Source organism: Typopeltis vanoorti, chromosome 19 (genome assembly GCF_054136105.1).
Source record: "Typopeltis vanoorti isolate ZY-2024b chromosome 19, IOZ_Tvanoo_1.0, whole genome shotgun sequence".
In the NCBI taxonomy this organism is placed as follows: Eukaryota; Metazoa; Arthropoda; class Arachnida; order Uropygi; family Thelyphonidae; genus Typopeltis; species Typopeltis vanoorti.
Window position 1 is genome coordinate 73243765 of NC_143567.1, and position 17935 is coordinate 73261699.

Consider the following 17935-nt stretch of genomic DNA (forward strand, 5'->3'; position numbering starts at 1 on the left):
TGAAATCGGCTAACTCACCTTCAATTGAAAAAGCTCATATAAGGATTCTCCTCATCACGACGAGAATTGAACCCAGGTCTTTTCCAATTGAAGGGTGCACTGTTCTGCTGTTCTTCCATTTGCAGTATGAAGGGACAATATGCATCACTTTAAAAATCTACAAGATGTGGATGGTGCATTTCCTTTTCAGAAGTATCCTAATATGGCAGTGAAATTTGGGCAATAAACAAGATAAACAAAGAATAAAAAACAAGTGAAATGAGATTTATGAGAAGAACTGCAAAATACACATTATTAGATTTAAAAAGGAATGAAGACATTTTAAAAGAACTAAAAACAAAATCAATAGAAGAAAAACTAAACAATTATAAACAAAAATGGATTGAACATGTAAACTGAATGGCCAACACCTGACATCCTAAACAAATACTAAAATGTAAGCCAATTGGAAAGTGAAGGCAAGGTAGACCTCAAAAAAGGATATTGGATAGATAATGAGATCGAAACAGACCAATATGGTGTATACCCATAATTAGTGTTATGATGATAAAGTATCCTAATATCTGTAAAATGTAGCATTCTTTTTAGTAAGGTTCATAGTCTGAAATATTTCAGTCTACGAACAGAGAAAATTTAAGAGCATGAACACTGCAGTGATGTTACTCACAGTTGGAGATGTCAGTAAATCACGGAATGGTTAGTCCACAGTTTGATGCCTTATCTCAAAATCGGCATCATGTCCCATTTTAAGACATCTGTGAAGCAGCTCACTTTCATAGCAACCTGATCAGAAACCAGGACCTTATTTTGTGTGACATGAAAATTAACCCCATTCTTGCAGAACTTTGGATTGAATTGGTGTTCTTCCAGCAATCAGCTGTGACCTTTTTGCAGCAGTGAACTTCATGACTGATAGATGCTTGATGCACACTGTGCTTAATTCTGAATTATTGCTTGGTTTAAAAATGACTTTGCTGTCTTCTTTGAGTTTAAATACTTTTACATACCATTTATCCAGTTGCTGTGCAGATTATTTGATGATGCTGTCAGAGAACAAGTAGTGAAGCATGTTGGTATTTTATTTAAATAAATAAGAGTATTCTTGGTGTTGTGATATATGTTAAAAAAAAAAACCCTTTAAAATGAAAATTGCTGTACAGCAGAATGGTATTTATACACTGCTTGGAAAGAAGTCAACAGACATCTCCCCTTAGGCAAGGTGCATCATGCCATTTAATGAGTCATGTGTTTGTAGCTAGTATAAATTGGAGGAATATGATTCTCCCAAGTCAGTGAAACTGTGTCTAGGGATAATGGCTGCAAGAAGGGAACTGACATGGAATTTAAAAGAGGTGTTGTGATAGGATGCGATGTTGAAGGCCTATCTGTTCAACAAACTAGGCCATCCCGGTCAACAATCAGTGATACCATACTGAGATGGAATCGCAGTCAATGAATGTGACCGTAGGGTGCTTTGAAGGACACTATGTAAAAACCACCATTTGTTGGATATGTTGAATGTGGAGTTCCAAGAATCGACTAGAACATGAATCTGCAGAAAAATTTATGTGGATCACAGAATGCTTACAAAAATTTAATAACACATCTACATTGTTTTGAAGGGAAAAATAAAAAAAAAATGTTCAACATTATATCTAATTATTGCTCTTCTGGTGGGATGGAATTTAATAAAATTTAACACTTATGTAGACTAGAATATAGTCTTGTTGTTCAGTCTTTGTTATAGTTGGATTATTTTTCTTAAAGTAATTCAGAATGATGATAATTAAGCACTGGATAAGTGGAATTTAAGGACTCTGCATTTAGGCTTAAATGCTGGTTGCTGCATTTGTTGACTTCAACTTGTAATGGCTTGAAAAAGCCTCTAGGTTTAGTCTAAGCCATTCTTTCGGTCAATTTCATGGCTAGGATTTTGCATAACTGTGTGTATATATACACAGTGGTATCTCTCTAATCTGAACTAATAAAAACCATGCTTGTTCGGATTAGCGAATTTTCCCCCAAGAGACAACAATAACTAATAAAACAAAGACTCCAATAATCCGAACTGCGGTTTCTTTCAAACCGCAGTTTGGATTATTGGAGGGTTCAGACTAAAGAGGTTTGGATTATCGAGATGCCACTATATATATATATATATATATATATATATAATCATTTTGCCAGTTAAAGAGAAATGCGTGAGCTATGTTATCAGTAAAAGTATCTAAAGAGATTATGGTATTGGCAAGAATATAGATATCAGTAAGGTAGTAAACTGTTCTGGAAGCTATTGAAAAATCTTATGTATGCAGTAAATTAATGATATTCTGAATAACTGGATAATTTCTTTGAAAAGACTGTTAAATGAAACGAGCAATGACAGAATGGTCCTGGTTGCATTCAAGAAATCAACTAGAAAAGAGGTATCAAAAGTCTGAAATGAAAGGAATGATATTTGACCAGGAATGCTCAAATATCGAAGTATAATTATTTAAATTATGTTTACATCACCGAAATGAAGCTCTACTGGCCCTTTATTTTAAATAAATATTGAAGTATAATTTTTTTTTTTTTTTTTTTTTTTTTTTTTTTTTTTTTTTTCAGTAACTACTGCATAATTCAGAAGACCTGGTCAGAAAATAAAATTCTAGATGATTGCAGTAATTCTCATAGTTGATCTGTAAAGGAAAGGATATAAAACAATGTGAGAAGTATAGAGGAATTTGTATTTTAAGTAATCCAGTTGAGATTTATGTAAGCATGCTTGAAAAGAGGTTAAGAAAAATTGTGGAGGAGAAACTGGAGAAGAACAAGGTGGATTCAAGAAAATAGCAGTTGCTAAGATCTAATTTTCACTTTATGACAGATGAGAAATTGTGGGAATATAACAAGGATCCATATTTAAGTTTAATTTATCTGGAAAAAGCAATATGATAGGGTTCCAGGCAAAAAGTTGTTCAAAAACACTACAATTATGAGTTATATTATATATAAATTATATTATTATATTATAAATTAATAAATTATAAATTAATTATATTATATATAAATTGCAGTTAGAATTGAAGGACATACAGAAAGGTGATTTGATAAAAATTTGTAAAACCAGAGTGTACTTTATTTCTCCTTTTATTAATCATTTGTTACAGTTATCATAAAAGAAAGTCGCATTTAACATAATATCAGAATCGGGAATATCAAACATGACTCTTTTCTTTATGTAGATGATGCACTGCTAAAACAAATCCTTTGCATGCTCTTAGGATTCTTTAGTAAACTGAATAACAACTAACAAATTTGGTATGCATATTAGTAATAAAAAGACCAAAACTGTGAAAATAGGCAGGAACATAGAAAACTTCATTTGTATTCTAAATGGAGAACCCATACAACGAAAAAATATTTAAACTATTTTGGCACAATTTTTAATGAAATGGTAAATTAAATATGGAAATATATAACAGAATTAGCCAAGCTGGTATGGTGGGGAGCCAGATGAATAAATTTGTGGTTTGTATAATAAGAGAAATTAGCCAAAACACTTAACCAGCAGTATACAAGACAATGTTCAAACCAATTTTAACTTTCAGATCTGAGAGTTAGGTTAGAAATGAAACAGTTGATCAGCCTGGAGACCACTGACCTCTGAGAAAAATTAAGAATAAATGACACCAGTAGCAGAATCGTTGTAAAAATGAAGATATTAGTAAGGAACATTATCATTCAGAAATGTGTGAGCAGTACTAATCTAAGGTGGCATAGTGTGGTCATTTAGACAAAATAGTTGTTTGATGCAGAGATGGTAGGAAGAAAACCTAGAGGAAGACTAAGTTCAAGGTGGATTAATGCACTCAGAAGTGTCTTAAAAACAGAAATATAAGATTGACAACAGTGAATTGATGCCAAGTGACACTGATTTGGAGCAAAATTGTTGACAGGACATTAGTCATAATGCAAACTTTCTCATGTAGTACTATCATATCCTGTAAAATCCTTGAAGGTACATATCAGGAAATCAACGATGAATTTTACCAATTAAAAAAAAAAAAAAAGCATCCTCCACTTTCTCTTATTCATCATGCTATTACATTTTGTATGGCGTTACTTGAACAAATTAGTAATTGCCTTTAATGCAAGCCAACTTATAAGAAATTGAAGTAAACTGTGTAATTGGAAATTCAAAGGAATTTACATACATCTGGTAATTGAGTTTCTCCAGTAAATATTTGTAGATAATGATCATTTTATTCTATTTAATATTGCTTTCTTTTTGCCATTCTAGTTAAATCGAATGCCGGAATACATGGTACTTTTATTCCAAAACATTATTATTATTATTACCTGACACCTCCAGGAAGTCCAAAGACTCATCGAGGGGAGGGCACCTACTCTACAGCTCTGTCTCCACCACTCAATCCACCAACTACAACTAACTGCAACTACACTAATGCCATCTACTTCCCCACCACCACAACTAGTATTTTCGCAGACAATCACAAACATCCATGTCCACAGCGGGATTCGAACCAGCAGCCTTTTGGCTGGAGAGTGGATACACTAACCACTCGGCCAACCAGTCAGGTAACATGAATGCTTGTACTTCTTTATCAAGCAGTACAAGCATTCATGGGATTGCTTTAATTCTGGGATTCTTTTTCATTTTCTTTGTATTAAGGACATTTTCATTGAATTCTCAAATTAAATGTGAAAAGTTAAGTTTATCATATTGTTGATTGAAATACAGTAATTGGTTGCATTAATTGAAGGTTGGATAATTAAGATATCACTGTCATATACTATCATAACTTTGTAGTTATGATGGCAATTTGTAGGCATTGCTATAAGAATGTGTAAGAATAACTGTAGTTATGAAAATAGATGCTTAATATCCAAGTTGCTGTCTCCATCTGAAAACTTGAAATCTATATTGAAAACTATAGTACTATGTCTTGGCTAAAGATCTGATATCCAAGAAACCTGCTCAAGAAATGCACTGTGATTTCCCGCTCCACTCCACCTCTTAGTAAGGTGGTGGTCTTAACACCATTCCGAGAAATTTATCTCTTACCTAAAGGTGGACAGCACACATAGTGGGATTCAAACCTTTAACCTGCTGGTAGCACAGAGAAGCTATCAACTCAGTTTTGCTGGTCTTATCGTACACAATAAGGTACTATTTGGATAAATCCAGTGGACTAACATATGAAGATATTACAAGTGAAATGCATCTTAAATGTTGATTTTTGGAATATGCAATATTTTTCCATAGAAGTCCATTCTTATTCTAGGTTGATTTGAGAAGAGGGATGTTATTCATCTTGGATGAAAAAAATTTGGTAAACTGAAAGATTTGTTGTGTAATAAATTTTTAATTGTTTTGTTTCTAGGAACTTGAGTTCCATGGGGCTATGAGGTTTTACTTTCAAGATGCTGGTCAAAAAGTTGCAACAAAATGCATCAGAGTCTCAAGTACTGCTACAACACAAGATGTAATAGAGACACTTATTGAAAAGTTTCGTCCTGATATTCGTATGTTATCAATACCAGAATATGCTCTCTATGAAATTCATGAAAATGGAGGTAAGCCAGCTTATGCTATTTTTATTTTTTATTTATTTTTTTTATTTAATTCTATTTTCTCACCTTCCTTTTATTAAAATGTATATCTTTCTTGAATTATAAAATAATACATCCTGTTGAGTACGTCAGTTGAGTGTGCTGATTGCTGAATGAATAATGGTTGTTTAAAAAATAATCTCTTGTTAAAACTGCTGTAAGGCAATAACAGGGAACATTTGCACAGCAGATGACCTGAACTTTAGTAGTTATAGACTGTCATTAAAGATGCTGTCTAGCAGCATCTTCCATTACTGATATTCCAAGTCATCTAAGATGAGAAATAATATGATAGATAATGATTGCAGCTGTTCATCAGAATGTAATTTTGTTGAGAGTGTCTTTAGTTTCAGAAATGGAGAATAGAGCAGAATGACAACCCTTTTCTCATACACACCACATCAGTAAGTCTAGTTTTATTCCTCACGGATCATGGACATTTCCTTTAATACCTTTCTGATTATCTTCCTTAATATTGATGAACTACCTGAATTAGTGTCCAGTGATTATTATCTTCCTAATGAGGCAAATGTCTCTCTGGCTGAGTCAATGTTTTCTTCAGTCAGCTGCTGAGTCTCCAAGATTTGAATCTTGTTTTCAAATTCTCTTCTCTCTCTCTCTCTCTCTACCCCCCCCCCTTCAATAATATTTGTATTTGTGTCAATAGTTTGCCTCTGAAAGCTGCTCAACTTGGATTACTTTTTAAAAATTTTTTTACATATTTTTCATTTGATATTATTTTGAGATATCTAAAGATTTTAGCTTTTCCCTTTTTCCACACTTTGCAAAATATTTACATCTACAGGGTGTTCCAAAATTCACGCAAGAAGTAATTTTGATAGAAAACACAGGTTTTTAATTAAAAATTGTAATTTCTTATTGATTCATAAAGTATACAGTATAGGGTTATGCATGGAAAGCATATCGGGTAAATGGCCTCCATGGCTTTGCTGGCACATACGCACTCTTTTGTCGAAATTTTCCATGACCATTTTGCATAAATGTGGCTGAATTTCGTTGATACAGCGCTCAATTTCCTCCTTCAAGGCGTGGGTGGTCGTGGGCTTGTTGGCATAAACCTTAGACTTCAAAAAACCCCAAAGGAAAAAAGTCCAACGGCATTAAGTCACATGATCTGGGCAGCCAGTTCTGATCACTAAAATGGGAAATTACACGACCAGGAAATGACTCACGCAGTAATTGAGTTGTTTCTCAGGCTGTATGGCATGTGGCACCGTCGTTTTGAAAGCACATGTCGTCCACATCCATATCTTGCAATTTAGGCACAAAAAACTGGATTATCATGTCGCGATAGCGAGCATCATTAACTGTTATTGCCTTGCCAGCTGCATTTTCGAAGAAGAATGGACTGATGATGCCTCCAGCCCAATATCCGCACCAAACAGTGACACGTTGTGGATGCATTTGTTTCTCAACAATCACTCGTGGATTTTCTGAACCCCAAATGCGACAGTTTTGTCGATTAACAAAGCCATCAAGATGAAAATGAGCCTCATCGCTGAAGATGATTTTGTTCGAAAAATAAGCATCCACTTGTTGTTGTTCCATAATCCATTCAACGAACTCTCTTTGCTGTGTGTGGTCATTTTTAATAACCCTGAACTGTCAGCTGTCACGCTGTCTTTTTTCCTCGTTGGCAACACTTTACCGCACAAATGGCACTAAATTTAAATCTTGCATGAATTTTGGGACACCCTGTAGTATTATTTGCTACTCTGCAGTTTAGCTCTCACAAGGATCAGCTTTCCCTCATTTTTTTTATTTTTATTTTTAATTCTTCAGCTCCTCTAAGATTTAAATTTCTCTTCTCTTCTTTAGTAGAATCTGCTATGGAAACCTAGGCCTAAGTATTTCTGTGTCCATTTCTTCATTTTGCTGTTTGCTAGCATCACTGTTTGCAACTGCCTGTCATTTAGGATCATCTTCATGTTTAGTGCTGAATACTATAGTTACTCCTTCCTTTACTGAATCACATTGCCTGAATATAACATCTTGAAGTTATTTAGAATAATCTTGCCTGTTTTTTCTTCTGCGTTTCAGCAAACCAATTGAGATGATACTTTCTAATTCTCCTTGCAATCCTTCCGTGATCATTATTTTCTGAATATAATGTAACATCTTGTAATATATACAATTTGCTATTGAAACTGAAAACAGAATAGCCTTCTATTTCTTGTTATGCTTGTCACATGCTTTCCCTCAGTCTGTTCTTCACTGTTCATCATAAAACAACACATACTGGTTTAGAAATACACCCAGATTCTTACACCACCAACACAGAAGGATGTCTTAATACCTTTAAAAAAAAAAAAAAAATTCCTCTCTCCCCCATTTATCTGTGGGTACACTTTCTGCGGTTTCAGTTATCCATGGCCAACCCATGAATAACTGAAACCAATGTCCAAAAATATTCAATGAAAAATTTCAGAAATAAACAATTGATGATAACTTAAGCAAAGTGGATACTAGATCCAACATTATTTCAAATCCGAATGTTTGTAAAAGCTTTGAAATAATGTTGGATCTAGTTACCACTTTGCCCCTATATAATTTTACATCGCCAAAATGAAGCCTTATGGCTCTTTCTTTTAGTAATAAAAATTTATAAGTTTTAAATTCTGTGCTGTTCTGAGTAACATGATGAAATGTCACGCCGTCCTGGCCCCGGGATGTGAATTACCCCTTTTTTAATTTTTACATTATTGTATGAAACAACCGTTATAGCCAGACGTAGAAGGTATCTTACAATGAGAAGTCCACTTTCTATTGCACTGGTGAACCTCCATCTGGAAAGCCTAGAAGAAATCCTTTCGTCCAGCATATCCACTCTGTACTGTACCTATCTGTTAATCACTTAATAGCCATCTGAAAATATTAAATGGAATAAACAATTCATAAGTTTTAAATTGCATTTCAACCTTGCATTCCACCACAGTAGGGCCTTGATTTCTGAGGTAGATTCCTGGAGCTGTTGATATATATATATATCAGATTGGCATAAATGGAACCCAAATTATAATATATTTCAATGAGATGTATTCTAGGTGTACAATAATTGAGTCTTTCATACAATAATGCAAAAATTTTTAATTTTTACATTATTGTATGAAACAACCGTTATAGACAGAGACGTAGAAGGTATCTTACAATGGGAAGTCCACTTTCTATTGCACTGGTGAACCTCTATCTGGAAAGCCTAGAAGAAATCTTTTTCTCTTCCATACAGGTATGGATATGTTGTCTTTGAGTATGACGTCTTTGCCATGTGTTCCTATCATGAAAGCAATTTACCAACATTTCTGACAGAAATAAATAACCTGTACCACCCCTCCCCCAGATAAATTTCACCGTGGAAATAGAAAAGGACAGTAAACCGGCTTTCATGGATAGCTCCTTCTGGTGAGATAATTACCTCTATTACCACAAAACCTACCTTCACTAGTCAGTACATACAGCAAGAGCAGTCTAGACACCATCCATCCATCCCAAAAAGTTGGAGTTATAAAAATTTACTTCTTCAAGCTCGTATCATGTGCTCTATTCCATAGGATCTCAATCTGGAACTTCTTAACATCCAAGGCATTCTGCAATTCTGAATGGTTTCTCTCAATGGACTATACAGCAGGGGTTTGGCTCTTACAAGCTTTTTCCCAACAAACCCTGAACCAGGTACTGGGAGTTCAGATTCCATATTTTTCAGATATCTCCAAACCAATTTCAAGAATTTTTTCAGAAATATAACCTAGTATCTGCAGTTTTCTAATCAACAAACTTTCCTCATGGATATCTTCCTCTAATGATCTCCCCGCTCTTCTCCCCGGGCATCTAGCAAGTTCTCTGCGACTGCTGCCTTTCCTATTTCAGACAAAGTGGATGCTCTGTGGAGAAAAGATTGCAAGAACACCAATTTTACATTATTAATAACAAATCTGAGAAATCTGGTCTAGTGCAGTATGGGATTGACACTGACCACAGACTCTTCTGCTCTAGAACTTCTACCCATGCCACTACAAATTCAAACATTTATTTGAAGAGTGGGTGTTGAAGTATCATTCTAATTTAAATCAGAATGATTACCTCTCCTTGTCAAAAATCTGGGAAAATCTTAGAATGTACGTTTCCCCAATTTGGGCAGTCTCATGCACCCAAATTTGTTGGGGTTTGGGAAGTTTTTCAGAGCTGAGGCTGATTCAAGGAATAATCTTTCGTACTTGTATTTGTTGTTGTCTAGTAAAGTGGCCTTCTTCCAGCGTATTCTGTGGTTGGTGTCCGATGCATGGTCAGCAAGTTCTGAGTGGCTGTACTGGTGGAACCAGATGTAGTCCTTGTGTGTGGATATCTGATATTGGCTGTTCTGCCTGTTTGGCTGTATTAGGACAGTTTGCAACTGCAAAGGATGTGGTATACTCCAAGTAGGTCTAGGGGAAGTGGATGGTTTTTGGTGGAGCAGATAAGAGATGCCAATTTCTTATGTGGCTTGTAACTAGTTGTGTGGCCATATTTTCTTAGGATTTTTATTAGTTTTTCGGATGTACCATGGATATGTAGAATAGTGATAGATTTAGAGTAATTTCTGCTATGAAGGGGGGGAGGTTGTGGTTAACTGGTTTTAGTATTTTTTTGGGGGTTGTAGCCATTGGCTAAGAAGGTGCTATGGTTAAGTTCAGTAGTTATGACATTGTTATCTGAACTGATTAATTTTTCTCTGTTATATAGGGTTTTTATAATCTCATATTGCTGGGAAGGGGTAGTGTGACTGCTGGTGAATGTATCTTCCTGTATGTGTAGGTTTTCTGTAAACAGAGAAAGCCAGGGATCCATCAGGTTGGCATGTAATCAGAGTGTCTAGGAAAGGGAGACTGTTGTTGTTTTCTTTTTTCAAGGTAAACTGGATCCGGGTTGTTGATTGTTTAAGCTTATTGAGATATTGTGGAGTGTATCCAGGCTATGCGGCCAAATGGTGAACACATCCTCCACATAGCATAGCCAAACAATGGGTTTATGTGGGACAAAGTTTAAGGCTTCTTCTTCACATATCTCCATAAAGAAGTTGGCCAGGGGTGGGGAGAGAGTGGGGTACCCATGGCTGTCCCCTCTCTCTGTTTGTAGAATTTTCCTTGCCAAGCGAAATAGCCTGAGTTCATGGTGAACTGAAATAGGACTGAGATATTGGGAGGAAATTTGATTTGGATGAGGTCTAAGGTATCTTTGAGTGGGACATGAATTAGGAGGTGACATCAGAACTGACCATTATGTCAGTGTGTTGGAGTTGAGAGGTTTTCTATACTGGCTTTAAAATGGGCTGAGCTTTTTATGTGTGAAGGTGTGTTGCCAGTATATTGTGTGAGCACTTTTGCTAAACGTTTGGCTAATTTGTATGTGTGGAGAATCGGTGCCATCCACACCGGGACGTAATGGTACATTTTGCTTATGGATTTTAGGTATTCCATATATCTGGCGGAGGAGGGGGGGGATTCTAGAGTTAAAAGGTCTTAGTCTGTTAGTCACCTCCACAGGCCAAGAGGTAACCTTCTTAAGGAGCCTATTGAGTGTTCTGATTTGGGTGCTGGTGGGATTATATTCTATAGCGAGGGAGGTAGAATGATCTAAAAGCAAGGAGGGAAGCTTACCTATGTAATATGATTGATTTAGAACCACAGTAGCATTTTCCTTATCTGCTTTAGTAATTAATTAGTATTGTATTATGGCTGTACTTTCAAGATGTAATAATTTAATATTTGTGTTTTACATCTTTATTCTGACAGAGGAGAGAAAATTGGGAAGAGATGAAAGGCCCATTCTTGTTCAACTTGACTGGCATAAGGATGATCGCGAAGGCAGGTTTCTCTTGCGACGAATGGATGAAAAATCCTTCGTAAGTAAATGCTGTAATTTGTTCATAGTACAACATATAATAAAAGTTTATATTATAAGTTGGTTCATTTTTGATTATAGATTTTATTGTTAAAAGTTGCTTCAAATGAGAGTTGACAATTTTTAAATTGAGCTTTTTTTAAATAGCATGCACATTTCTTCTTACAGTTGCCAAGTATAGAAGCATATGAAGGAAACAGTTTTAAGAGGAAATCATCAAAGCGGGAAAAAAGAGAAAAAAGAAAGAGGGAAAAGAGAGAAAAGTTAAAGGTTTTAATCTTTAATAAATCCTTGTTTAGCAGTAAAAATTAACAATAGCAAGCCAATACTGGTTCATCAGAAATAAAGATAATAAATTTTAATACAGTTCATTTGGTGTCAGTTTTTTTTTTTTTTTTTTATTTATTTACAAGAATAATGCTAAAATTTTAATTCTAATTTAAACAATTATCTGAAAAACTATCATTTTGTTAAAACTTCATAAAATTATTAGGCATTTAGAAAGTTACAAATTCTCCAATAGTAAATTATTATTCCTAAAGCCCTTTATCAGATACCATGTATAATCAGTGATAGTCTTGGGTGGTTAGCTATCTCTGATTGGCCACTGGTGGAGATTGAACAGCCTACTGCCTATATGAGAATAAAAGGCATTGATTTTTTAAATTTTATTTTTAATGAGTATTTTAAACTAGACAACATGAGCATTCCAGGGTTAATAAGTATAATGATTCTTATTTTTAGAGGGACCTGTGGCATAGTATAATTATTAAAAACAACACGTACGTCCACAGTAATAACTTTAATTAATAAATAAGGTAGATATTTTGTACTAAAAATAATAGTACATCGTCAGTGTTACAAACAGATAGGAATAGAATACAAGTAACAAATATTCGGTGGATCACCTATTAAAATACAACGTTGTCGCGAGCTAGGAAATGAAAGAAATTAATAAATAATTAATATTTAAGATAATTAGTTTTTTAATGATTACATAAAATAAAAGTCTCCCAGATCTTCGAGAGAGAGAGAGAGAGAGGCAATCATTTAGATTTAAATTCGTCGGTGTAAAAAAGCTTCAGAACTTTCTTTAAAGAGGCGTTCATATTTGAACCTGCATCTATGAAGTAGAATAGCTTTATCCCACTGGATATTATGGGTAGTGGTAATACTGTTTTGTGCAAGACCAGACGTCTGAGGTTTGTTATAATTAATATAATATTGATGTTCTTTAATTCTTTTTCTACAGAACAGCCAGTTTGTCCAAAATAAGAAACATTGCATTCACAAGGAATTTTGTAAACACCAGCCAAAGACGGAGATGACAGTTTATCTTTTGTAGAAGGCAATAAGGAAGAAACTTTGTTGATAATAATATAAGTGGGAATCAATTGGTACTTTTTTAAAATTCTTGCTATAGGTTCTGAGATTAATGGAATGTAGGGGATTGGAACTCTGCGAACTGTTGAAGAAACCTTAGGTATTGGAACATAAGATTCAATTATCTGTTGGATTTGATTAGGGTGGTAATTATTAGATACCATTAACTTTTTAATGATGGAAAGTTCTTGTTGTAAGATTTTTAATTAGATTTAAGAATGCCAAATTTTTGAGATGTATGGTGAGCAGACATTTTATGAATGTATCTGCCAGTAAATGTGGGCTTTCGAAAGACATTTGTAGATAAGGTACCAGAAGAAGTTCCAGTAAGCAGGATGTCCAAAAATGATTAAGTACCAGAATTTTCCTTTTCCATGGTGAATTGGATACGAGGATGAAGGCTATTTATCTACAACAGATAAATTTATCTGTTTTTAAGCTATTTATCTACAACAGATAAATAGCCTTCATCCTCATATCCAATTCACCATGGAAAAGGAAAATTCTGGTACTTTACCATTTTTGGACATCCTGCTTACTCGAACTTCTTCTGGTATCTTATCTACAAGCGTCTTTCGAACGCCCACATTTACTGGCATATACATTCATAAAATGTCTGCTCACCATACATCTCAAAAATTTGGCATTCTTAAATCTAATTAATAGAGCACATAAAGTTTGCTCTTCTCCAGAAATCTTACAACAAGAACTTTCCATCATTAAAAAGTTAATGGTATCTAATAATTACCACCCTAATCAAATCCAACAGATAATTGAATCTTATGTTCCAATCCCCTACATTCCAGGAATCTCAGAACCTATGGGTAGAATTTTAAAAAAGCATCAATTGATTCCCACTTATATTCCTATCAACAAAATTTCTTCCTTTTTGCCTTCTACAAAAGATAAACTGTCATCTTTGGCTGGCGTTTACAAAATTCCTTGTGAATGCAATGTTTCTTATTTTGGACAAACTGGCCGTTCTGTGGAAAAAAGAATTAAAGGACATCAATATTATATTGATTACAACAAACCTCAGAAGTCTGGTCTAGCACAAAACAGTATTACCACTACCCATAATATCCAGTGGGATAAAGCTATTCTACTTCATAGATGCAGGTTCAAATATGAACGCCTCTTTAAAGAAAGTTGTGAAGCTTTTTTACACCAACCGAATTTAAATCGAAATGATTGCCTCTCTCTCTCTCGAAGATCTGGGAGACTTTTCTTAAATATTAATTATTTATTAATTTCTTTCATTTCCTAGCTCACGACAACATTGTATTTTAATAGGTGATCCACCGAATATTCGTTACTTGTATTCTATTCCTATCTGTTTGTAACACTGAAGATGTACTATTATTTTTAGTACGAAATATCTACCTTATTTATTAATTAAAGTTATTACTGTGTTGTTTTTAATAAGGGTTAATAAGGTTTATAACTACACTTGAGTTTTCTAAGCCTTTTATATACAGGACTGCTTTACCAATTGCAAGTTCTAATTGTTTGAAAAACCTTCAGCTACATTTCTTCGATAAATATACCAAATGGTTGAATCCTATGATTTTAATCATACTGCTAAAGTTCAAGGAGGTTTCACTTCATTTTAAGCATTCTCTGCCTATCTTCCTGTGTTATACAAACTCAGATTATGCTAGTAAAATTTTGGCAACTTTTACTCATGTCACTGTATATTGAAGATATCTAGATGATGGCTAAACAGAGGAATAAATTGAGGCAAATGATGCGAAGTCAGCATCCACTATATACAAGTAGTCTAGTCGTGAAGACATTTAATGCACAAACTTTGTTGCTTACACTTGGATAAAAGGTTAAACAGGAATATAATTTATTGGCAAGTATAATTTACTTTGTAATCAAGTGAAAAAAAACTTTCTACAAGGTAGAGAAATAGTTAAGAATCTGAGGTTTACATTGCTTCCTCTTAATGCTTAAAGAGGAAATAACCAACCTGTAATCTCCCTTCCTTTACTTGAATATTTGGCTTCTTTCCATGGAAGATTCCGTCTCTGCCACGCATTGAGAGGGAGAAGTGGGAGAGTAAAACTTAGAATGTTACCACAGACTGACTAAGTTTGATAAGGTCTAACTTCGACATTACCACTGCTTTATTCTCACTGTCACTCGACTTACGTGAATAAGTTCAATCAAATCATCCTGAGTCATCTTCTCATACAATATTCATTATCTGTTCTACTCCAGTATGGATTCTTGGACATAGATTATCACTCATGGTGAAAATTAGCATAGAAAACACATCTAAAGCTAATAATTAATGCTTAAAGAGAAAACAACCAACCTGTAATCTCCCTTCCTTTACTTGTATATTTGGCTTCTTTCCATGGAAGATTCCGTCTCTGCCACGCATTGAGAGGAAGGAGTGGGAGAGTAAAACTTAGAATGTTACCACAGACTGACTAAGTTTGATAAGGTCTAACTTCGACACTACCACTGCTGTATTCTCACTGTCACTCGACCTACGTGAATAAGTTCAATCAAATCATCCTGAGTCATCTTCTCATACAATATTCATTATCTGTTCTACTCCAGTATGGATTCTTGGACATAGATTATTACTCATGGTGAAAATTAGCATAGAAAACACAAATCTAAAGCTAATAATTAACTAACTAAATATATTTAAGTAATTCGATTACTAAGCCAGCATTTCACCAAGGCATCTTTATGAGCACAAAAAATTACTAAGTACTTGCATGTAGACACATCAGCAGGAAGGCAAATAAAGACACATTGTAAAAAGCTGTCTTTTACAGTCTTAACTGTTACCCTGTGTGGATGCAGTGATGAAATTGTGTTGAAGGTCTCAAAATGGTTTTCTGGATTTTTGGCAAAAGTGTTGCAGCTAAATTTGTTTAAGCTTGGAGAATGTTGTTGTACTGTGGTGGATTCCAGAAATAGTCTCTGATTTATATCTGTTTCTATATAAGAAAGAAAATTTTCTCTATAAGAGTTGGTGATCTATATCCATGGCATGGTCCGCCATCCTGGAATGACTGTAGTGCAGATGGACATGAGGCGTATCAAAAAAGTATGGCGAATGTTAGAATTCAAAATATTTTGTTAACTAAATATAATTATTCTTCAAAGTAGTCTCTATGTTTTGCCACACATTCAAAAACTGGCAGAATTCTTGTTTTAGCTACCGTTTGAAACATTTCTGGAGGTCATCTTTGTTTAGCTCTTTTAGGTGTGTTCATTGTAAAAATTATTGAAACAACTACCGTGTTAAAGTAAAACTTCTGTTTAATATAAACCAAAATAATTACTTGATATTTTGACCTTCACATTAAGGTCATCATCTGGAGTGTACACACACACACACACACACACACACACACACACACACACACACACACACACACACACACACACACACACACACACACATATGTAGAAAGTTTTTTACCTTGGGTAAAATATATGTTAAGATACCAAGCTATTTTAAACCTGGTTTTACTCCATTTCCCAAGTAAGCAAACAGACAAATAAGTCAAGTTTGTGCCTGCACATAGTGTGAGTAAAGAACTTTCTACATCTATCTCTCATCCTGATATTTTTATTTAATAAGGTCAAGGCACCTTTTGGTAACTTGTTTTGGTAAAATACTTATAAGCTCTGGACTTATTACTTAACCTTGGTATTTCTAATCCTGGCTCCCACTGATGAGACCTCAATAAAGGTTGAAACCAGTCTGGGTAGTGGCCCCTTGCCTTTAATGCATAGCATCATACATTTCCTCAAGGAGATGGGTTTTGCATTAAGGGTACATATTAAGAATAGTGATCAGAGCTTATTCCACCTTTACCACGATTGCCTAGACCTGCACTACCGTGTGGGTCAGTTAGACTCACACTACGTGCAGGTGCAAACTTGACATATTTGTCTTGTTTGCTTACTTGGGAAATGGAGTAAAACCAGGTTTAAAATAGCTTGGTATCTTTAACATATATAAAACCAACTACAGTCTACATGGTATGCTAAAGTTACATTAGTTTGGTCAACCATTTGGTTAGGCCAGTAGTTTTAACGGTTGGCTAAACTAATGTAACTTTAGCATACTGTGTAGACTATAGTGAAGCTGGTTTTTTTGTATATATGTATGCTCCAAACGATGACCTTAATGTGAAGTTCGAAACATCAAGTGATTATTTTGGTTTATATTAAACTGAAGTTTTACTTTAACATGCTAGTTTCCATAATTTTTGTAATGAATGCTAATCACCATGTAACCATGAAGGAAAGGATCAGATGTGTTGTCATTGCTGCTTCTGTTTCTTGTATTGATATATGATCATCAATTTTAACTTTGGAAAGAGCCAGATTTAGCATCCTAAATCCACCTGATTTAGGATGCTAAATCAGGTGGATGCAGGCACACACACTATTTTTTTTATCTGACAGGAACTGCCAAATAAGATGTGTGACACAGAGCATTTTCATGATGAATGAAACCATTCATCCACTTCTGCAAACTTTTTTGACTCGCATCATTCTGCAAACATTCCATTACTCCTTTATAATATTCAGAGTTGAGTACTGCTAGGTACAAACTCCACCTGCACAATCCCCTCCAGATCAAAAAAGACAGTACAACATGACTTGGATATTAGATTACATTTGACATTTGATTAGTATGCCTTCTTAGACCCAGGTGAATTGGGTGTTTTCCATTATGAACTATAAACCTTGATCTCAAGTGTAAGAGGGATAAACTGTGTAAAAGTAGCTAAACAAAAGTCACAGAAAGACTTCGGTAAGAATATAGAACATAAATAAGAGAAGGTGGCAAAATGTTCTGGAGGCTATTGAAAAAGCTTATAAACAGAGGAAAGAGTACTATAAAAGGAATCAAAGATGATAATAGTGACATGGAAACTGAAGATAGGATATCCTAGATGTCTGGAGTAATTACTTTGAAAGACTGTTAAATGAAACTAGCAGTGACAGAACCATAGTAGAAATTTTTCTAGAGGAATGCAAATAGAAATACATA

General features: G+C 34.6%; 1 protein-coding gene across 3 annotated transcripts in view; it reads left to right on the forward strand.

The window, feature by feature from the left end:
* The window catches only part of LOC150096246 (afadin-like), a 512466-nt gene that overhangs the window by 56875 nt on the left and 437656 nt on the right, over positions 1-17935 (forward strand). For all 3 annotated transcript variants that reach the window (XM_090409377.1, XM_090409378.1, XM_090409379.1), the window contains exons 2-4: positions 5391-5583; positions 11406-11515; positions 11683-11784. In XM_090409377.1, the coding sequence (XP_090265503.1) occupies positions 5391-5583; positions 11406-11515; positions 11683-11784 (405 nt within the window). The remainder of the gene's footprint in view (positions 1-5390; positions 5584-11405; positions 11516-11682; positions 11785-17935) is intronic.